This window comes from Epinephelus fuscoguttatus, linkage group LG3 (genome assembly GCF_011397635.1).
Source record: "Epinephelus fuscoguttatus linkage group LG3, E.fuscoguttatus.final_Chr_v1".
Classification (NCBI taxonomy): Eukaryota; Metazoa; Chordata; class Actinopteri; order Perciformes; family Serranidae; genus Epinephelus; species Epinephelus fuscoguttatus.
Window position 1 is genome coordinate 29,126,297 of NC_064754.1, and position 22,657 is coordinate 29,148,953.

The following is a 22,657-nucleotide window of genomic DNA, read 5'->3' on the forward strand; positions in this document are numbered from 1 at the left end:
ACTGTCCTGAGGGAGGGAGCGTTTCACGTTGTGCTGTCGACACTACGAGGTTTTGTTTTGTTTTTTTTTTTTTTTAAAATAGGAATTAGGACATTTGGATAACCTGTCACTTTTGGTTGTTGGACATATTTTGAAATCAGTCATACATCAGAGCTAACTCTTTTGTGGGACGAGCAGGGAGGCTGGGAGGAGGAGGAGGAGGAGGAAAAGGAGGAGGAGGAGGAGGGGGGCTGACGGCAGATGCCTTTGCAGCAGAGGACCAGGGAGGATGTTAGTGTGTGTGTGTGTGGTGTTGCGGGACAAAATGCGGATAGGACTGTGCTTAAACTGTGTGGATGTAGCTGTTAGAGGAGTCTGTGAGTGAATACACCGACAGTCTGAACCGCAGTGCCGAGAGATACTCAACTAGTTAAAATAAGATGGATGGGACGATGAGGATGGTGCACTTCAGCAACACTTCTTCACTTGTGAAGAAAATGTAGCTGCTGCCAGTCTCTGCCTGATTGAAACATCTGGGATATTCTGTTGAGATTTATCACCCACAACCTTTGTAACCATGGAGAGTGGAGTTTTTCTGCCCTGTCTGGATCAGTTCATGCTGAGCCCACTTGTCACTTGGGTAAGTAATGCAGAAGGCTCTCTGATTTCCTGCCAGACACTGTGATGTCAACCTGTCATTCTGTATACTGTCCTCTATATAGGTGAAGACATTCGGGCCACATGATGGAGGCATGCACTTGGACTTCTCTGAATTACTGGATGGAGTCTTTCTGAATGACATAATGACACAAATGTAAGTCACCTCATGCTGCAGCTTTCTCACAGCTTGTCTTTCATTTGTCACATTTCTAATCTAGGCTGTGAGCACTGTCCTGATGGATGTTCAGATTAGTGGCCTGTTTTTCGAAGATGTTGTCTGTCATGCTTGATTCAGCATCTGATAATGACTTATTAACTTGAGTGCATCATTCGAATACTAGAAATCATCCTAATTAAGCCCACATCTTTTTTTAATAATTAGATATCTTCACCCCTCATCTATAGCAGCGACTGATACAGTATCAAGCGTCTGCTAATACACAAGCTCTAACAGTACTGGCTTTGTCCCTCTGCAGCAATAAAGAGGATCTTTGTAGTCTGCAGCGGTCTTTAAATGCAACTTCCTCATTGCTTACAGGTTAGGGTTTCTTAAGAAATGTTAGAATTAGCATGAAAGTTAGAGACACTGAAAGGAAAAAGACTGCAAACGGCCCAAGACATGAGGGCCATCATAGATACTGTCAGGATGCTACTTACGAGATTATGATTTGGGTGCCTTATGTTCTGAGGGAATTACCCTCACCCTTGACAATTACTAACTGATGGTCCTCTGGCAGTTTGCAATGTGAGCTGACAGGTGGTGAGACGCTGTCTTTAGTCTTCACATTGGGATGAAATGACACTTAAGACACTGATGGTAGAACTGAAATTGAAGAGTTGCAAAGAAAGGGTAAAAAAACTGATGACCCAATGCACTTGTGGATAACGCTGTCTAGCCACCCCAAGTCTACAGTATCCATTCATCCCACTTATCCCCCAGGGTCACAATAACCAGCTCTAAATGCAAAACAATGCTGCGTCGAGGGGAGGGGAAGAGGCGGGATAATCTCCTGGATTGGGAGACCCTCTGGGATTAGGGCCTTGTTGCTGGTGTTTAGTGGCACTGGGACACAGATGGGAGGGAGGGGGAGGCAGGGAAACAGGACAAACAGCACAGAGATGGAGAGCAGCATATCTCCGTCATCCAATCTGTCTGAATCTTTTTCCCAGTTCTAAAACAAATTGGAGCAATGTGCTTCAAATTTCAGTCCATTACTTTGCTAGCAACTGAGGGCGTTGGTTTTGTTTCAATATTGAGGGGACGCATATGAAACGGGGGCTTTGGGGTCCTTCAACAGAAAATTTTGAGCACCAAACACTTGATTTCTTGCATTCTGGTGAATTTTTATGCACCAGACTACTTTTTCTGCATTCATTTATGGTGTAAATGTCTAATTATGTCAAAGTGAAAGTCCTCTGCCAGTTTGACATTTATACTGTACTACAAGTGCACATGTTCTATGGCGAATGTGACCCCTGCATCCCCCTGAAATCTGCACCTAGCAACTTTTCCTGGGTAGCAAATTGAAGTGTGACCTATATAACTGCATAAAGCTTCCTGAATGATAGCATTTCAGCCGTAATGTATGACAGCTCAGCCCCAGACTACATTAGGCCCAAGCCAACAGCTCCCAAGAATCCAGCTAAAGGGTTTCCTTTGGGTGGAAAGTCCAATGCCACCCCCTTTGGCTCGAAAACAGTGTGGTTTGTTGGCTGAAAAGAATGACGTCACACAGGCTAAAGTTAGGAATGAATAGAGACCTCATACATGTTTTCACGGCGATGCCTGAGCCAAGACTTTTACCAGCTTGTAGCTTCCTCTCACTCCATTCCACTGACAGCCATTTGTTTGAGCGTGAATAGCAGAAATGTCAAGTAAAATGCCTTTATGTTGCACCCCGTCTGCAGAAATCCTTCGGCTACACCTCAGGGTGCAAACAAAGTGAGCAGGGATCCAAGTCAGAGGATCCAGAACCTGAACTTCCTTGTTCAGCAAATCAAGACGTATTATCTGGTGAGTTTTGGATGTTCCCTCCCCTTGTTTTGCAGCCATATAATATGTTATATAATGTATCCATGCTGCAGGCTATTAAGCTTTCCATCTCTCCCTACATGGGATTATCATATCTAAACATTTGACTTTTTCAATTCTGCCTCAGTTTTGCATCATCCATCACGCACATTCCATCCCACACATGCGCAAAGCCAGATAGTTGGTCGCACTTGTGTCCCAGCAGATCAACTAGTTCTTAAGATGCATGCCCTAAATATCAGCCAAGCACACACATCTGTGTAATCAGCACAGCAGCAAGTTTAGAGCCACAGTAAAGCTGCAGTCAGAGCCACAAACAGACAGAGCTTTAGAGTGACACATAAAGTCACGGGATTCATTGGCAAACACCACTGATGCTGAATCTTGGATTTGCTGTCTGTGTCAGAGTAATTAAGTATAATATGAGTTAAGCTTTCTTCTGTTAAGAGCACAAGAAAAGTAATTTCACTGAGAACAGGACACGCTCTTGACATTAGCCCTGCAAAGGAATGATGGGGTTGTATATATATATTGGTACAGCAAGTTAATTGTATATCTAAAATCATCATATCTCATCACTGTTTATACTGTAGTTAGTCTTGGTAAACTCAGAGTCTGATTACTTCTTACCCACTCTAATCACTCTCAACCCAGCTCTCCATCCAAGGACCTAACAGGCAGGAAAAAAACATCAGCATTCATTTATGCCTGAGACAGACTGCAGCTTTTTATGTATTCCTCTGCTCATTAAAATAACCCCTGAACAAGTGCAATGCAGTAAAAGTAGATGTAGGGCAGCTCTTGCATCTTTGAACTGCTGTTGTGAAAACCACATCTATGCTGGTCTAATTTGGGTTGTTTTTATGTTGTAAGGTTAGCTGAAGGACTTGACTTCTCCACTGCTTGAAAAATAAGACAGAAAAGTCTCTAGAGTGATGCTAGCAGCTCTGCGAGGCCGGGCACAGCAGTGTGTTGAGCTAAATGCTACCATTTACATGCTCACAGTCTCAATGCTAACATGCTAAATTTTAATATTTACTATTTATTGTGAACATGGTAAATATTATACTTTATTTTTATTATACATCTAGCACTGAACACATCAGCTAAAGACCCAGACATACCAAACAAGCATTAAAGAACTAGTAGCAATGTAGGCCTAATGTTGCATCGCATCACATCACATCGCCATGGCCAAAAAGATGCACATGAACACACCACAAAGACTACAGGCAAAGGCTAACTAGCATGTATGTTCCAGTTCTGAAAGGAAATAACTCTCCACAGGAGCCATTAATGGTAGTCTGTTTTTGACATGTGTCATGTGAGCGGCTGTGGCTCATAGGTAGAGCGGGTCGTCCACCAATTGGAAGATCAGCGGTTCGGTCCTCCAGCCTACATGTCGAAGCATCCTTGAGCAAGATACTGAACCCCAAATTGCTCCTGATGGTTGTTCCATTGGTGTGTTAAAAACTGAGTAGCAGGTGGCACCTTGTATGGTAGCCTCAGCCACCGGTGTGTGAATGTGTGTGTGAATGGCTGAATGTGACTCATAGTGTAAAAAGCGCTTTGAGTGGTCGGATGACTAGAAAGGTGCTATACAAGTGCAGGTCATTCAAAAAGGAAAGCCGACAGGACAGATTCAATGCCAACGGTGAAGGACACCGACAGAAGCCCACCAAAGGCCTGACTTCGACTGACAGTCATTCATCACCTTGGTGTGTCAGGTCCCTAAGACTGATTGGACTTTCATTAGTTTTGCAGGTCTTTTGGATAATTTAAATGTTTTGACCTGATGGTGGTGCTACATGAGAAGTCAGGGGATCACCAAGGTGGTTACAATTCATTCTGAGGGGGACGTGATTGTCTATTAAATTCCACAGCAGTTGTTGAGATATTTCAGTCAAACCCCCAAATGTCAACCGTTTGATGGCACAAGAGGAAATGTCAGGGACCACCAAAATCATTAGATTACATCGTCTGGGAACCATGAATGTTTGTACTAGATTTCATGGCAATCATCCAGTTGTTGTAAAGGCGTTTTACTAAGAAACAAAAAAGGCAGTTTAGTGGTGGCACTAGAGGAGAAGTCAGGGACCACCAAAGTCAGCATGATTCATCCTCTGGAGGTGACGAATGCACGAAATTGTACAACATTTTTTGACTTGGTTTCTAGTGACATTTAGGAAAAACTGGTATGTCTTACACAGTTATCAGGATGAACAAATAGATAGACAGTAAGATGCACTTTTTGATCTACTGCAAGGTCCTGTATTCTTATTATATTTCTGTTTTCATCCTCTTCATTGTCCTCAAAACAAGCTTCTGTATCAAAGTTTTCTACTAACACTTAAAACTTTGAGACTTGCTCTCAGTTTTACACTCCGTAATCACACTGAGCGAGGAAAGGAGAGAAGGATGTGAGATTCATGGCCACTCAGTTGAACTTTCCTTAAAGGGTCACGGTGGCAGTCACTGGAAAATGTGATTGTTGGTGCAGGGTGGACTAGATTACATCAAGGACTAAAAGTCAGTTGTAGCTTTCCTTGCATATGGGAATTAGTAATAGTTTCCTGAACTTTACAGGGTGGAGATTAGGAGCTATCAACAATTACTGCACACGCACCAGCACACATCCTGTACACACACACATGACTGCAAGCTACTTATAGCCTGATACAAGGCTGTACCAAACACTTTTGGTGGATCTCACCCCTGCACCAGGGAAACTGGCTCTGTCATCTACCCATTCAGGGTGCTCCTCCATTTGTTGGCTGTGTTTCTATACATGTGTTGAAGCAGCTGCTATGCGCTGTACATACATACGTCCCTGTCCATTCAAGCACTGTGGATAGACCGCAAGAAGTGTCCTTGTTTCAGTTTGGCCTAAAATGTTCCTATCTGCCTTTTTCCTCCACCCCATCTCCCTCGTTCCTCTCCGTTTCTCTCCTTTTCTTTTGCAGGATAATCTGAGACAGTTAATCATGATTCCTTTGCCAAACGTGTTGCTGCTTGGCAGGACTCCTTACTGTGGTATGCTCTTTTATTCCTCGTCTCTCCTCTCTATTGGAGCTGCTAAGTCAGTATGTGGTTGGAAGCCTGATTAGTCTGTTTGCTGATACTCAATAAGCACTGCACTTATTTCCATTAAAGGAATACTTCACCCACAAAATGATCATTTCCTGTTACGTTGCATGCGTTTTGAAAGTTTTGTTTTTCTTGTGTGCCTCCACAATGAACGAAGAATCCAAAAACAGGGAAAACCTTGATGAATTTAAGCAAATGGAAGCAGTGTATAACAACAGCAAAATTATATTAGAACATCTGTGCAAAGTGTCACACAGCTTTTGAAGAGGCGCATCTAGGCAAATGCATGCGTTCAAACTCTGCCCAATGAAATGCATGAGTAGAGTTCAAGCACACGTTTTTCCCACGAGTGCTACTTATATGCAGACGTGTTTAAAAAGTAAGGTTTTAGTGAAAATACATGTTTTTGGGAAGTACTGAGCATAGGACTGAATAAATAAGACTTCGATTATACTGCATTAATTGTGTGAGAGTTTGTAAATGGATGTTTTAATATAGTTTTGTTGTCGTTAAATGCGGCCCCCATTTACTTCAATACATCAGGAATTTTCTCTGTTTTTTGGATTCTTCGTTCACCATGGAGGCATGCGAGAAAAACGTAGCTTTCTTCATAAATTCAAGGTAAAACAGGGAGAATAATTTATATAGAATGATCATTTTGTCGGTAGAGTATCCTTTAATTTACCTGAGATGTGGACATGCGTAATATAGACGTAGTGTCACTGCAAAACTGGTCAAATTGAAAGCTCTAAGAGAAAATGTCATTTAAGAAAATGATATATCCATCATTTTAAAAAAATATATATTACAACAGGTGTGTTGATGAAACTAAAGTCAGCTAATAGTGATCATGTAATTGTTAATTGCTTAAAGGAAAAGGCAACAATGAAATAATCTTTGTTTCTAATTAGTGAGCATTGAAAGCCAGGTAGCATTTCCCTCCAAGCAGGCTTTCCAACACTGAAAGCAGTCAGCGTAAACTGGAAATGGTTACAGTATTTCCAAACGGACAGGCTGCTTTAGCTCTTTCTGATACAGGTTTAATTCAATTGCACTCTATCAGTCTGATAACCTCACTGCCTTGTGATGGTAAGGCTTTGGCAAGAAGTGACCCAAATTCACCAGCCAGCGCTCTATTCAACTTAAATCCATGCCAGCAGCCCTCAATACTTCAATCTGATAAGTTCTATTTCAGATAATGAACTTTTTTTCCCACGCAGAACAAAGTCTGGAGGAGATGAAGACGCTTTTGCTGCTGTTGTTGGGCTGTGCAGTGCAGGTAAATGCCGACATGATGATTTTATTTGCAGAAAACCTCAAACAAAGTGACTGCGTGAGCTGTGGAGAGCTAAGTATGTTTCTGTTTTTGTTTTCAGTGTGAGAAAAAAGAGGAGTATATTGAGAGGATCCAGACGCTTGACTTTGACACAAAAGCTGCCATAGCTGCACATATTCAGGAGGTATCTGACTTCATATTACATGAGCTTTGCAATGCCACAGTTTTGTTGTACAGGAAGTCAGTTTGTATACAGTAGTCATGCTTAATAAAGAATACTGTATACAGTAGGTTTCACAGCCAGCAGAAATCACACAGCATGTTTGTCTTGTTAGATAAATATACTATGAGAGGAACAGTTTATATCAAATTCTTGGAAGTATTAAGGATTTATTGAGAAGAAAAATATGTAACTGTTTATGTCACTGTGGAGCTGCATCCTGAGGATCCTTGTGCCACTTTGTATTCTTTCACATTATATTTGGCTTTTTCCTGCGACCCTGACTGTCCTGTCCCATGTTAACCAGTTGACCCACAGTCAGGAGAATGTTCTGGATCTGCAGTGGTTGGAATCCAGCGAGATGCACCCGGATGAGCTGGAGGCCGTAGCGAGGAACATGGCCACGCACCTCCAAAATGTGCTGGACCAGAGGGACACCCATCTAGAGGTATATTGATTTTATTTCATCATTTTTTCAGATTGTTTAACAGGAATGGACACGTTTCATCTGAACATGTGTATGAATCTAAAAATACTGTGTACATGAAGTTGTATTTTGGGTATAAAGTGTGCAGGATAAGACGTTAAAATTCTCTGTGGGTAGTGAAACTGTTAAATTAATTAGGTTTTAACAGTTCTACTCTGAGTGCTCACATTTTAGGAGGTGAAGTGATGCTAAAGCTAATCTGTAACTTGCCCTTTTTGCAGACAATAGCAGAGCTAATGCAAGAAAAGGAAGGTGTGGTGAGCCTGCTGAATAGCCCCTCCAGCCCGCAGTCCGGCAGCTACTCTCCCAGCATGCAGCGGCAGACGGGGACTCAACAACACCTGGCAGTGGAGCTGGCTGACTCTAAGGCCAAAATTAGACGACTTAGACAAGAACTGTGAGTACCAGATAGTTAATTCTATTTAAAACTAATATTAGGGGAATTTAAAAAGATAAAAAAAAATTGCATGAAATCATACATAGACACTGGTAGGAGTTGTCCATCCCCACAATAAGTGCTTGTTGAGTTTGATATAGTCTCTTGGTGTAGTATGAGTTTCAGCTCAGGATGGTTGTTAGAGTTAGAGTTAGCCTGTGCTCTGGGGAGCTGCCAATAGAGAGTGAATGAGAAACTGAGAGATACTACAGGATAAGAGATGCCCCTGGGAGTGTGGCCCACATTACTGCCCGCTTGGCAGGTTTCATGGCTGCGCACCACCACTGACCCACATTGGCTCTGCAATTCAGCGGATACTGCATGCACACACACACACACACACACACACACACGGACACACACACAAACCCTGATCCGATCAAGATCTCAGTCCCATCGCTGCTCTCCATCCCATCTTCTCAGCTGTATTGTCCTCTCTTGTTGGGATGCTCAGATTCACACACTGCTGCCTCTGAGCAAACACAATATCACTTAAAGCATCATGGATGGCCCTGGCCTTAGACAGTTCTCTTACGTGCATATCTGAACATGCATCTGTTTAGCAATAATATATGGGAGACTAAACAAATTGGGGTATAAGGAGCTTTATATTGAAATCAATTATATGTAGGTTTGTGCAGTAGAAGTTTGTAGTTTATGTTTTATAACACCAATAATGATCCTACTTGTTTTGAATTTGCCACTCAGCATTTTAAATTTGTTCCCTCATAACAGTGATTGAAATTAATATTTGTTTGGATCATTTTCAGTATTATAATATATCAAAATATTGCAGAAAAGTAGTGCACATTAACCAGCCCACCTGCTTGTCTCTCTGCACTTCACATCCGACCCGCCAGAGAGGAGAAGAGTGAGCAGATGCTGGACTGCAGACATGAGCTGGAGAACATGGAGGCAGAGCTCAAGAGGATCCAGCAGGAGGTTTGAATTCAGAAAAGACAAAGTATAAACTGCAGCTCCTTCTGATGGTGACACACAGTAACCTCCTGACCGCTCTGCAGATTACGCAGATTATTGCACACCACATTTTGCTGCAGAGCAGTGCTTAATGACAGCAGTTTAAACCTCTGAACTCTGACTCAGAGATACAACCAGAGCTTATATGGATTTGTCTGAACAGGAGATCTTCATTTGTATTCTCTGTTTAATCCTTTGGCTGTACAAGTTAGCATGGTTAAAGTGTGTCCAACATCCAAACATTTGTTGCATATTAAAGCAGCATTTATCGATTATTCGACCACTTTGGGGCAGCGGAACAAGCTAACACAACATCGACACATTATCACATTATAAAGTTGATCTGTCGAACATTGCTAGCAAATAGCTGCCTATTTATACATCCAGCAAACAGAGCAACATTAGCATTCATTTGGAGTCGTGTTTCCATCCACATGATGAATGTAAATCCAATATTTACTCTCCTTTTAGTTCTGTTTTTTTTCTTCACCAACCCCTCAGGGAAATATCTGACTTTTTTAGCTGCTAAATGCTCCACCAGCTAGTTGCTTACTTTGTTTGTACTCAGTTTGTGGTACAGAACAGTAAAGTAGCGGACCATAGAAAAAAAATGAGCTGAAAGACATGCAATGTGAAGGGAATACTAAAGGGTAGGGTAAGAAGGGTATGTTTCTAACTCTAACTAACAACAACCTGTGCACCATACGTCACATAGCCTACCCCACAAAGGAAAGAACAAGGGAACAAGAAAAACAGAGGAAAAAACCTTTGTACACAATAAAGTCTATTTACAAGATTATTTATAACAAATGCTGATCTTACGAATGGACGCTTGGGCCTTGCAGCTTTTATAAATCATTCAAAATGTTCAACATTGTACTCTTATACTCTTATGCCATGTATTATAAACTGGCCTTTTGAGATCTCCAAAGCCATTAATCATTAATCAATGCAGCTTTAAATACAAATAACGAAACAAGCTGACAATGACAGGAAACCGTCATATGCCGATTGAGAAAGATTGATGCAGAGTGCCATTAAGTGTTTGCTAGAAATGATGCCTGTGCCTGAACCTTCACCAGAACTCCCAGCTGCTTGTGGATGCCCGTGCAGCCCGCACCTACCGTGACGAGCTAGATGCCCTGAGAGAGAGAGCCATAAAGGCAGACAAGCTGGAGAGTGAGGTGGGACGCTACAGGGAGCAACTGCACAAGATGGAGTTCTACAAGGCCAAAGTGGAGGTTAGAGCAGTCTCATAAATGCTTTACCAGGAATATTAAGACATGAATTCTGATTATATATGCTTGGAACTTACTAAATTACTAAATCCTTTGATACATTTTTTGTATGTATGTGTTTTTCAGGAGGTAAAGGAGGATAACAGGGTGCTACAGGAGACCAAAGAGGTGTTGGAGGATCAGTTGGCGGGTTGGAGGGCACGCTCAGATAAAATCCACCAGCTGGAGAAGCACAGTCTGCTGCTGAAGGCCCGGGTCCACGACATGGAACAGGTCAGACATCTGCACACAAGATCAGTAGCAGTATAAAAGGAAAAACACTGATGCATAAGTCCTCTTGAAGATTTAATGATCATCCAGTCCTTTCTGCGGCTGGACAGAATCTGTCTTCATACCTCTGCTGATACTTTGTGTCTCCTCTCCAGGAGAGGGAGGCAGATCGTAGGCGCATCGAGGATCTGCAGGAGGAGAACCTGGCTCTGTGTTTGGCTCAGAGGAGGAGCATGGAGGAGTCCCAGCATCTGGGCTGGGAGTTAGAGCAGCTGTCCAAGACCACTGAGAACTCTGAAGGTAAGAGCTGGTGATACAATAAGATGAAGTAATAAGAGAACTAATAGATGGGATTGTTTGGAATGGTGAGGGTAAGTAAAGAAATGGATACGTAAATTATGTTATGTTATATTGTGAAATATCTTGTTGAAGAACCTCTTTAAGGGCATCAAATACCTCTCTCCAATATAAACCTAACTTGGGACATTGCCATAATATACAGGTGTGATTGGCAGTGCATGTTCCACAGTTTCTCCAACATGAGCTGGACAACTAGTCTTATATTCTGTCTCAAGTCCCCACAGTCTTCAGTTAATTGCCCCTATATGTTTGTGTGAAGGTCAGCAGACTCTGAGCGAGGAGGTGAGTGAGAGGACCCGCAGTCGGATGCTGAAGCTGGAGAAGGAGAACCAAAGTCTCTTAAGGACCATAGAGGAATTCAGAGCTGCCTCTATAACCAACAGTGCGCAGCCCAAACATGGCCGCCACCTTCAGTATGATCATGTCTGCCAGGTGGTGTGTAGCACCAACAACTGTACCTCATCAACAGGTGAACCCATGAGGTTGCAAACCTCCTGCTCAAATATACAAAACCGCACTAATGTATTCCCACTCAACACAGTAACACAGCAGCTGCTGAATGGAAATTCAAACTGCCATCAGCCACTCCACGCAGAGGAGATGGAGGGAGTCCAGAGTGAGATCCTCCTCACAGATAATCCAGACCTTCATATTCAGGAGAAAGGACAGCTAGAGGACGGAGACAGTGGAGATCATTTCAAAGAACTGATGTCTGATCTGGAAGTCTTAGAGAACAATCACAATAGGCTCCATTGTTTTGTTGGATCATATGATCGCTCCTCTGGCTCAAAGAGCAGCAGTCCCAGCCACGACAGCATCTTCACAGGTCTGCCAACACGTTCCTCCTATGCCAGCAAACACACACAGCGGCTGGAGGCCAAGTGCAGGGCCCTAGACGCAGTTAATCAGCATCTACAGACTTCCCTTGATAACACTGGTAGGTTCTGCGGATCAATTCAACATTAAAGAGAGAGATGCAAGCATGCAATTACTAATTTGTTCATTTCTCCTACCCACCCTCCATCTCTCTAGACCGTAAAGTTCAGCGCCTAGAGGCAGAAGTTCAGGAGCTGGAGGCAGAGAACCAGAGTTTGCAGGCCACTTTAGAGGAACTTCGGATCTCTGTGCGGCGCCTGGAGCAACTTGAAACAGAGAAGCAAAGCCTGGAGCAAGAAACCACAGTCCTGGAGAGGGAGAAGAGGCAGCTAGAGAAAGAGAATCGACGACTCCGCCAACAGGTAGGTAGGCTTGCTTTCTAAAGGCAAGGTGCCAGGTGCTAACCTATGGTAGGATAATGTTTGGAAGACTTATAGTGCTCTTGTATAAAATAGCTACTGTTCTACTATCTGCTTTCTCAGGCTGAAATCCAGGAAGCCAACTTAGACAGCAGCAATGTGTGTATGGCCAGCCTGGAAAGGGAGATGCGTTTTCTCGTAAAGGAGGTGGAGGGGTTGAGGGAGACTGCTGAGAGGGTCAAAGGACTGGAGAGAGACAACAGAGAACTGACCAAGCAAGCCGCTATCGACCAGAGGACCCTGGCCACCCTCAGAGAGGTGAGGGGGGGGGAGTCTGTGCTGTCTGTTTTTTCTCTTTTTTTGTGCTGACTGATTAAATATCTGCCCTGACCTAACCTGATGTGTCACTGATAATGCTGTGCTAATGTGTTTTACAGCAGCAGTGCCCATGTGTTTCACAGGGGTTCACAGGGGAATTTACTTTCAGCAAGATTTTATCTGCATACCTCACGTGTAATAGCATCCACAACTCATCAAACTCTACATACGAGCATTTGATTTGAAAAATTAGATAAAAGCAAGTAAAAATACTGCAAAATGTATGTTTATTGTTGTGTCACAGTGGCGGCAACTTAGCCAGGTGTCAAGAAACCATCTCTTGTGAAGGTACTGTAATTTTATGTCCTTATATGAGAGCTGTCACACGTGCAACATTCTGCTGATTTCTTCTTAACCACAGCTGCAGTTTATCAAATAGTCAAAAAAAGATTATGAACATTTGGTTCTGTGGATTATAGGTTTGGTTTTGGTTAAAACTTACATTCCTTACATTCTTTCAACCACCAGGGGCCGTACTCACAAACATTCTGAGAATACTCTCAGAGACCTCCTTATTTAGGCTAAACATTTTTAGTAAGAAGTCCAAGCTTAGGAGTGATTTAGGAAAGTTCTCAGAGCAAATCTGACCAAGGAAGGGACAGAAACTTTTACCGTAGTGAGGAGGTGTGGTTGACCCTATTGCTAGTTATGACACATTCTTTTAACAGATGCGATTGGTTGTCACAGATTTGTGAGCCTCCAGTGTGTGGACACCCCATTTTATTTCTGGTGTTATAGCTTTATTGAGTTGGGTGGAAAATGTGTGCATATCCCTAATGAGATCAACCACACATATTATCCCTGCATAATCTCATCTGTAGCATCTAATTTACTCACTGTCATTCAGCGTTTGGAGAATATTTCTCTGACCTCTTTGTGTTTCCATTTTCTCCTGTGATTAAGAAACTCTTAAGCCTCTTAAAAGTCCTCCCTACTCCTGACAGTTTTTCACCTTAGGAGCTCTTTTAACGTCTAAGATGCTCTGTGAATTACTTTACAAGGACCTAGTCTTAACCTTAAGGGTAATTAAAACTTTAAGGGGAAAGAAAACTTTACAATCATTAGAATTTTCTTTTCTTCTTCATTAGAATTTCGTCACTAGGAGCAACTCTTTGTACTAGGTACCTTTGTGAATACAGCCCCAGAACTCCAAAGATTTATTTTTTCCCAAACAGAAAAATTCAGTGAGCTCTGGATGTTTTAATTCCAAAACTGTTAATAAATGTCTTTGTGTTTTTTTTGTGTACTCTACATCTACTTTCCATCTTTAGGAGCTGGTGAGCGAGAAGCTGAAGACCCAGCAGAGAGACAATGAGCTGGAGAGGCTGGCCCATGAGTTGGAAATGAAGGTCCTGAACCAGGAGAGTGCACAGCATGCTGAACAGGATGCTGCACCAGACAGCAGGTGCTTACATACTGCTTGGAGTTCCCGACATTTTAAGTGAATATGGTAAGAAATAAGGAGTGTTATAATGCCAGAGTTGGTACAAAATTCTGTATTTCCTCTATGCAGCAGGTTCAAGATGCTTGAGTCAGAATTGGAGTCATCTCTGAAAAAATCTCTTCAGATTAAAGAGGACAAGATGGCAGCTTTGGAGGCTCGTCTGCAGGAATCCTCCAACCTGAACCAGCAACTGCGCCAAGAGCTCAAGACTGTAAGTCATGTCATAAAATTCACCTTAACAGCTCATTTATACTCCCTTTACATATGAAAATAGATTTGGTTCCCAAGTGGTCAAACAGTGGTTCCCAAGTTCCCAACTGATCCAGCCATGGGGTCCAGAGTTCTCCTTAGTCATTAGTACAAGGTCCACACAGCTTAATACACTCTTTCGATCTTCCAATTGGAGGACGACCCACTGTGGCTCATCCGCTGTGAGCTACAGCTGCCTCAAAAAGACTCAAAATGACCACAAAGAGACACAAAACCACAAAAAGATGCACAATGACTACAAAGAGATGCAAAACAACAACGAAAATTAGGCGAAACCACCACAAAGTCTGTGTGTCTTGCTCCTGTGCAGGAGAGTTGGTTGGGCCTTTTTGCATATCTGTGCAGGGGCCCTGTTGTCTCATAATCCGCCCATGCCTGTTAGTGTCCAATTTGAGAAAAACCTCTTTAAAAAATTCATTGTATATTGCACATTGCTACAGATCCAAGTGTTTGACCCTACAGGTAAAACTGAGCTATGAGGCCCTGCAGCAGAGACAAGAGGAAGAGTGGACAGCATCAAGTCCCACCCCTCCAAGAGAGACTGGCAAGGCAATGAGCGAATGGCTGCGTGAAAGCCAGGAGGCCACCAAAGAACTGCTGAAGCTCAAGGACCGTCTCATCGAAGTGGAGAGGAATGTAAGTGGTTGGTCCTCATTAAAGTAAATGACCTATATAGTGACCCATTTATAAAATGGTAAAATTGGCTCTTAAACTCACTCACACTTGCTTTTGGTGTTAATTAATGTTAATAATAGACCAACAATGTGCTGCGGGGCATGAAGTTAACACAACCTCCTGGTTCTAATGTCATATTTTACAATAATCTTCTCTTGTCCTCCTCAGAATGCGACACTGGAGGCAGAGCGCCAGGCTACACAGGCCCAGCTGAAGCAGCTGGAGAGTCAGTCTGACAGTCAGCAGGCTCAGATCCTCGCCTTGCAGAGGCAGGCTGCCTCACTGCAGGAGAACAACACAGCCCTGCAGACGCACAACGCTAACCTGCAGGTGCCACTTTAACACACACTATTCTCTGTGGTACACTTACTGTAACAGCCCCTGTCCACACATACTTATATTCAAGCCTCTGCATCAGTACACACTGATATGCAACATTAACTCCTAATCAGCTGGGCCCCTTTTCTTCTTCAGGTGGAAAAATCTACTCTGAACTCACAGAGTGCCTCCCTCATGGCCCAGAATGCTCAGTTACAGCAGCAGCATTTGGGGACAGAAAGCGAGCGGGATGGTGCCATACGGGAACGCGAAGAGATGCGTGGTGTTCATGAGCAGCTGTTACGAGATCACGAGCGGCTGGCGGCTCTGCATGAGCGGCAAGCCATGGAGTATGAGGCCCTGATGGGCAAGCAAGGCTGTTTGAAAAACGCCCATCGCACACTGGAGCTGGAGCATCGCACACTGCAGGACAGGTGGGGGGAAAAGAGACACAGCCACGACCTAGGAACTATCATTGAATTGTCTATGCAGTACGAGATCCCTGTATGTTCATGTGTGTGGTGGGTGTGTCTTTAGGTACAATAACCTGTTGCAGCAGCGGACTAAGTTAGAAGACCTGGAGAAAGCCCTGAAGGAGGAGCAAATGAGGATGGCTCTGGAGAAAGAACAGCACAGGACCACTGCTGCTGAGTGTTGCAGGCTCCGTGATGAGAAGGACTGGTGAGGAGGCACAAGGAGCATATACACACTAATGCACACCTAGACTAATGCATGATTGCTGGCTCACACAAGGGGATAAACATCACTGTGTATCTCTTCTTTAAGGCTAAACCAGACATACCGTCAGCTTCTTAACGATAACGAGTTGCTGACGGCGGATCACAAACAGCTCAAGAGCCAGCTGAATGAGGCCAAGCTGGAGCACACCTGGCTGGAGGCTGACTTCTCCAAGCTCAAGAAGGAGTTTCAGCAACTGGACATCACCTCCACAAAGCTCACCAACCAGTGTGAGGTACTGACATGCAGCAGTGTTAATGCTTATTAAATAATACACATTTACCTTGTAGTTAACTATTAACCTGAGCACAAACACTATTTAGAGTCAGGGCTGCATTCACTCAATAAGCTGGTGTTCTGTATAGTGCTTTTTTTTATTTTAAGGATTTCACAGTAGTGTGTGTTTCACATGTGCACATATGACTGCTTGTCAATGTGGTGTGTAGCTGCTGAGCCAGTTGAAGGGCAACCTGGAGGAAGAGAATCGCCACCTGCTCAGCCAGATCGAGACCCTGATGCTGCAGAACCGAACCCTGCTGGAGCAGACTATGGAGAGCAAGGATCTGTTTCACGTTGAAGAGCGACAGTATATGTAAGCTAACATGGCCAAAACCGTGACAAGATAACGTAGCATTAAAAAGGGTCTTGTGTTGATTTACACCATGTTACACTAATTTGTTAATGAGCTAACACACTACTGAGAAACAGCACAAAAGGTACCAAAGTACAATAGACGTCAGGCCCTCAATTATAACAGATGACCTATCTATCTGCCTGTCTCTGCTCAGTGACAAACTTAATGATTTGAGGAGGCAGAAGGAGAAGCTGGAGGAAAAGATAATGGACCAGTACAAGTTTTATGAGCCGTCGCCTCCTCGCAGGTAAGATGCCTATAATAGTGATGGCTATGACTTCTTTTTACTATAACTCTGGTGAAATGACTGGGCTTTCTGTTCTCACATTCAGCACTTGTTATATTTTGGTCACTATGAGGTACTTGGCTAATTGACAAGAATCTCAAGTTATGTCATTTAAGTTCACACATTACAGTTCATATCTACAGTAATTTGATTGGTCAAGAAGTCAATGCTACAGTGAGCTCCATCGGTCTTTGAAAAGCTGGTCATGTTTGTCAACATGCTAATTGTCTTACTCACGTTAGTTTATTTTTGTGCTTCCACACCGACAGCAGCCATTGCCAGAGTCATTATGTCAGTGCCTTGAAGGAAATTCCTCGAATTTGGCACAAACGTTCACTGGACTCAAGAATTATTTGATGAGATTTTGGTGGTCAAAGGTCACTGTGACCTTACAAAACACGTTCTTGGCCATAACTCAAGAATTTAGATGCTAATTATGACAAAATTTCACACAAATATCTAACAGGATAAAATGATAAAGGGGTGGCATTTTATACCCAAAAGGTCAAAGGTCAGCTTCACTTTGACATCATAACTTTCTTCAAAAATACTTTTAGGCCATTGCTCAACACGATAACTCAGGAACAGAAGGCGAGACATTTGGTCAGATACTGAATTAGTGACACTAATTTTGGGTGATTATAAATATCTCTGCTGCGGCTGCTGAGTTGAAGATGTGTGTGAATCATCCATGTTTTAGAATATGGGGCTTCTCTACAGCATCCATATCTGACGAATCTTCAGCTGTCATGGCTGCATATAAGTCTGGACAGACATGAATATAAACTTTAACTTGACTAGTTGGCAGAGGCATACAACTGTGAGGCAGTAATTCTAGTTTTAACTCTGTTTTTGGTCTCCACCAACTTCCTGAGGGAAATAAATCTTTAACTGCTAAGTGCTCCACTATGTTCACCAGCTTGTTATTAAGTTGCCTGTCCGTTGTGTGGTAGTGGGCAAGTAGACTACTGTGGGTTTATCAGAGCTTTTCACTTTAAAAGAACTGCAGCCCAAAATGTTGCTATGAGAGCTGTGAAGATGCTAAAATGCTCTGTAAAGTTAAGAAGAACTGCAACATTTTTAAGATAAGAATATTGATAACAGCAGATTTGAGTATGCATTGTTTAATCTGAATATGAGACAAAAATTAACATTCATAGCTAGTCCAGTTCCAGATCCAATCTCTTCTTGTATATCTGCCCTTCCACAGACGTGGAAACTGGATTACTCTGAAACTGAAGAAGTTGATTAAATCCAGTAGCCGTGAGCATGGACTCAACCGCCCTCCTACACCTACACACTCAGGTGTCACAGAGCCGCACCTCCCCTGTCACGACAACAGCTCTTTCATCAGCTCAGATGGCTCCGGAGGCTCAGCCTCAGCAGGTGATGCCATCTCACCCCGACGAAACAGCAGTGAGTATGGCTTTCTTGAATTCACCACATCATCTCCCATTGACTTGGCGGAACCAGTGTCTTTAAAGTGCCAGAGTCCCTCCATCACCGCTTCAACCATAGACCTGGAAGTAAGATCATCATCATCAGAGGCAGGGCACAAAGATCATTCAGGAGTGTGTACATGTCAAGTTCAGCTCACAGCCAAGAGACAGAGAGGTTCATCTGCACATGAAGCTGTATCTGTAGGACGAACATCCTCCCAGGCTTTGATAAAACTTCCCCCTCCACCTCAGCATTTTTCAAGGAAGTGTGAAAACTTAAATAAATGGATTTTAAAGTAAAACAGTGTGATAAATACTCAAGTAATGCATGTTTAAAAAATAAGCATCTTTGTGTGTCTCATGTCCCAAGGGTCATTCATGATGATGCATGATGTGTGTGAACTTTCCTCAACAAACCTCAATATGTCTTCCCTGTGTCTTACTTGTTTCTTAATGTGTTTCTTCACTCCTGCCTTCCTCCTTCCCCGTATCTCCCCCTTCTGTCTCTCTCCTCCCTTACACCCCTCCCTCTGCTTGCATCCATCCCTTTGTCTGCCTCCCATGTGGCTGCACTTTGCTGTTAAAAAGCCACCAAAATGTTTCCCCGTATGAGGAACAGGCTGAAGGACAGAGACAAAGTCAAGTCCCTCTTCCGTCGTTCCATGTGTAAGAAAGATTGTGGTCCGGTGTCTACCCTCATCTTGACTGTCGCCTTTTATTCACTGCTAACTTGATAATACTAAGTGTATCTGTGCTTTATTTTGTTTCTACTGCACGCCATAACACCAAAGTAACCTTAGTCTGAGTAGGATTCATCATTGTCAGCCAGGGTGCTACACAACAGGTGTAAAATCAGCAGTCATATGTTAGTAACGTGTCCATGCCAACCTTATTTCACTGCATTAACTTCACTAAGTTAGAAACTATATGACATACTTCAACCCGGGTGGCACTTTGGAGCAGAGTGGCTATATTTGAAGACAATCTGGGGTATTTTTTTAGAGGTCAAAGAAATGCTGCATTGCAGGAGGGCACTGACGCTGCATGAGCTCAGCACTACCAGGAGGCAGCTGTACTGTAGGGATTAACTGTATCAAACCACAAAGAAGCCATCCCCGTCTCCATGTTTTCCATACCACAGAACAAAAATACCTCCTAATCTCCAAGGCCAGTTCACCTGTCTATCCCCCTCCCTCATTCACTCCCCACTTCTTCCACTCCTTGGTCCAACAATGCAGCCCTGAGCAGCTTGGCGTACCCCTCGGCCCTGTTGGAGGAGGAGCGGTGGGCAGGCAGCTCAGAGCGGCTGGAAGGGTCAGAGGCAGACGTGGAGGAGGACGGGAAGAACGCATTGTCCTCATCCCTCACCACATCCATCTTGTCCATCCTCCACCTTAATTTTCCCACCACTCAACCATCCGGCCACGTCACAATCCCAACCACAGACACCACCGACATTGTTCCAGATGTTTCTGAAGTCTGGGTGACAGGTAGAGGCATTCACGAGCTACTGATTTGTTTCATGTCATCTTCATTAGTTAGATTCTGAAGTAAAGTGTGTAGGAGAGTAGAGCAAAGACGCCGCTCCTGTGTGCTTTTCTTGTTTTAAGCATAGAAACTAAAGTGTTGGAAAGTGTCAGTCGCTCGTAACCATTAAGTGATTTCTCATTCTATGCCCCACAGACAAGGATTCAAGTGACAGTGCTGTGCCATCTGGATTTGAGGACAACGACGAGCAAAACCACGGTAAAGTCCCGTGGATACTCGTTTAGAGGATTCAGCAAGCATACAGATGTATTACCAGCTCGGGAATTAGAGCAAATCCATCAAATTGCAATCATGACCTTGTTTCATATTAATCTCTGTGCTGACGACAGAGGCCAACAACTGTTAGAGAAAGACTTGAGTTTGCTGTCCTCTGGTGGTCATTAAATATACAATCATATATACATATTTTTCCTCATAGAGCTGTTTATCAATCTAGATTGATTTGGTGTGAGTTGCAGAGTGTTAGACTGTGTGTTTACTGCTACTAAGTCACCTAGAACCACCGAGCTAATTAACATTACAGCTCAGCTGAAGCGGACGCCATTAATGTTTATATTTCACACTGTCACAATCGGGAGCCTCTTGCCCATGAGTAGGTGCACGCTTCCTTCTGCGCAGTGATACACTCAAGTGTAGTAGTGTTTAGTAGAAAGAAAATAGTTCCTGCATGAAACTGCTCACAACAAGGTCTGTGGATTATCTTGACTGACCAGGTCATGATTCCTGAAATTTGAAATTTATTTTTTGGCACTTTGAGCACCACAAGCCGAGTGCCATCTAGTTTCATTATATTTAAGAGAAGGCAGACATCTCTGCAGCCGATATCTCCAACACTATCTTGATACAGCCTATGTGTTTTTGTGATTAAGAGAAAATTTGTGTATATATTCTATTGTTACCCCATAATAAAACCTTTATAATTTCTTTCCAGGGCTGAATGGCGTCCCGAGTCGAGCCCATAGTGAGAGCAGCGGAGAGTTCAGCCTGAGCCTGGAAAATGAGCCATGGTCAAATGGCAGCAGCCCTGTCCAGCAGCCTCCATCACGCCGCTGCTCCGCCTCCTCCTTCCAGCCCCCCAGTGATACCTCCACCCCCCAACACACACAGAAGCAGCAGCAGCAGCAGCACAAGGAGAAAGCCTCGACTATGCCCGTCACCAACAGCCAGAATTCAGATATCCAGTCTACACCAAAACATAAAACTCCTGGGCTCTCCCAGGACTTCTGGCTCACAAGGGGTACAAAGAGCATCCGGAGGGTGTCAAGAGGGAAAGTGATGCGTCGCTCGTCAGATTCAGCAAGCTCAGTCAAAATTGACCCAGGGCTCAATGGGATGAATTCAAAAATGACCTCTGGCCAAGCTGAAACTACCCGAGCCTTAGCTTGTTCACCTATCACAGTGCTGTACGTTCAGGGTAAGTCATCCTCAATGTCTGGCTGTCTCAACTGCTTCTCCACCCCTCTGGGGAAAGAGGGGCGACTCAAAGAGCCCAGGTCACCCAAAAGTCTCCCCCGAGCCAGCAGCGTCATTTCCACAGCAGAGGGATCATCCCGACGCTCCAGTGTAAATAGTGACTGCAGGGTTACAGTCAAGACTGACCTGCTCTCTGCCCAGGTTACAGAGGGGAGCAACAATCAGGAGGAAGTAGCGAATCAACCTAAACCAGAGACCAATAACAGTGAGCCTGAGCCCATTCCTCCTGTCAAACCTCCCAGAGATCCAACAATTGTTGTTCCAACAGACGACCCCAAATCCCCTGTGCAGGAGTCACTCTTTGGCTCCTCATTCACGTTCAACTCTGTCTTCTCAAACACGATCTTCAGTGATTCTGTGGTCACGACCACGACCAGCCTGGATGCTCTTGACAACAACCAGACCTTCCTCTGTCTGGATCCATCTCGGGTGCAGAACTGTCCACTTGAGAGCCAGGAGGCTGCTCCTAACACACCACAAACACTGCTCAATGTGGAGAATGGGCAGAGTCAAAATGCAGAACATGCAGCCGGGCTGGAGGAGAGGGACAAGCAGCTCGCAATCGCATGAAAACAGCTGTCACATCATGTCATATCATGTCATTCAAATAAACAGGAAGCTGCAAAGCCACTTTTCATCACATTAACTGAAGCACACAATTTAAGTCACTGTAATTTAGTGTGATTGCATTTAATTCCTCTGACTACCTGAGTATACAGTCATATGTAAAGGTGTAAATGAAAATATGTTTATTTGGTTGTGATGTTTTGTCTTTTTATATTGCTTTAGTAAAAGTACTAGCTCTTATTATGCTCTTATATTAATATACCTGAGTAGTAGCTCAACAGATTGACAGTTTTATCTTTCTTTTTTTGTACAAATTCTGTTAAGTGAATGACATTTTGGTAGATGTTCTTCTTTTGCTTATTTAAAATTAGATTGTGACTCAAGCCTTTACTTTACCACACTGACAATCCTGTTAAGTTTTTTTGTGTTTGCCAAACATATTATTGATTTCTGCTGTTTCTATTTATGTCCTGCCACTCAGACAGAACTTTTAAATTATTATATGTCGACTGCTGTGTCTGTTGTTAAATTTGAGCCCAACGTTCATGTGTGAGAAGCTGTACATCTTGTAAAATAGGACGTGTACCTGAATGCTATTTTCCCTTAAATAAAAGCCCCTCTATGTAAAC

At 43.4% G+C, this 22,657-nt stretch overlaps 1 protein-coding gene across 5 annotated transcripts; it reads left to right on the forward strand.

Annotated features, from left to right (window-relative positions):
- Window positions 1–260: 260 nt before the first annotated feature.
- On the forward strand, window positions 261–22,636 carry LOC125886316 (girdin-like). 5 transcript variants are annotated; one of them, XM_049572422.1, is made up of 29 exons: window positions 261–619; window positions 702–793; window positions 2,548–2,653; window positions 5,635–5,704; window positions 6,979–7,037; window positions 7,135–7,218; window positions 7,562–7,702; window positions 7,963–8,138; window positions 9,038–9,119; window positions 10,238–10,396; window positions 10,520–10,666; window positions 10,819–10,963; window positions 11,283–11,960; window positions 12,056–12,261; window positions 12,382–12,576; window positions 13,908–14,041; window positions 14,150–14,291; window positions 14,813–14,986; window positions 15,194–15,355; window positions 15,500–15,777; window positions 15,881–16,024; window positions 16,130–16,316; window positions 16,528–16,673; window positions 16,870–16,962; window positions 18,212–18,417; window positions 19,029–19,106; window positions 19,679–19,930; window positions 20,124–20,186; window positions 20,920–22,636. In XM_049572422.1, exons 1-29 carry the CDS (start codon window positions 557–559, stop codon window positions 22,029–22,031), a joined length of 5,574 nt encoding a protein of 1,857 aa, XP_049428379.1. In that variant the 5' UTR covers window positions 261–556; the 3' UTR covers window positions 22,032–22,636. The 5 variants fall into 5 exon arrangements, with proteins under 5 accessions (XP_049428379.1, XP_049428380.1, XP_049428382.1 ...); XM_049572423.1 differs by having other exon boundaries at window positions 14,153–14,291; XM_049572425.1 differs by lacking the exon at window positions 19,679–19,930.
- The last annotated feature ends 21 nt before the right edge of the window (window positions 22,637–22,657 follow it).

Bases quoted from the DNA above. Each gene is read 5' to 3' on its own strand.
- LOC125886316 (XM_049572422.1), top strand. From the start codon at position 557: ATGGAGAGTGGAGTTTTTCTGCCCTGTCTGGATCAGTTCATGCTGAGC. The intron at 19,107-19,678 runs GTAAGAAAGATT...CCAACAATGCAG, and splicing joins CCTCTTCCGTCGTTCCATGT to CCCTGAGCAGCTTGGCGTAC. The intron at 20,187-20,919 runs GTAAAGTCCCGT...ATTTCTTTCCAG, and splicing joins CAACGACGAGCAAAACCACG to GGCTGAATGGCGTCCCGAGT.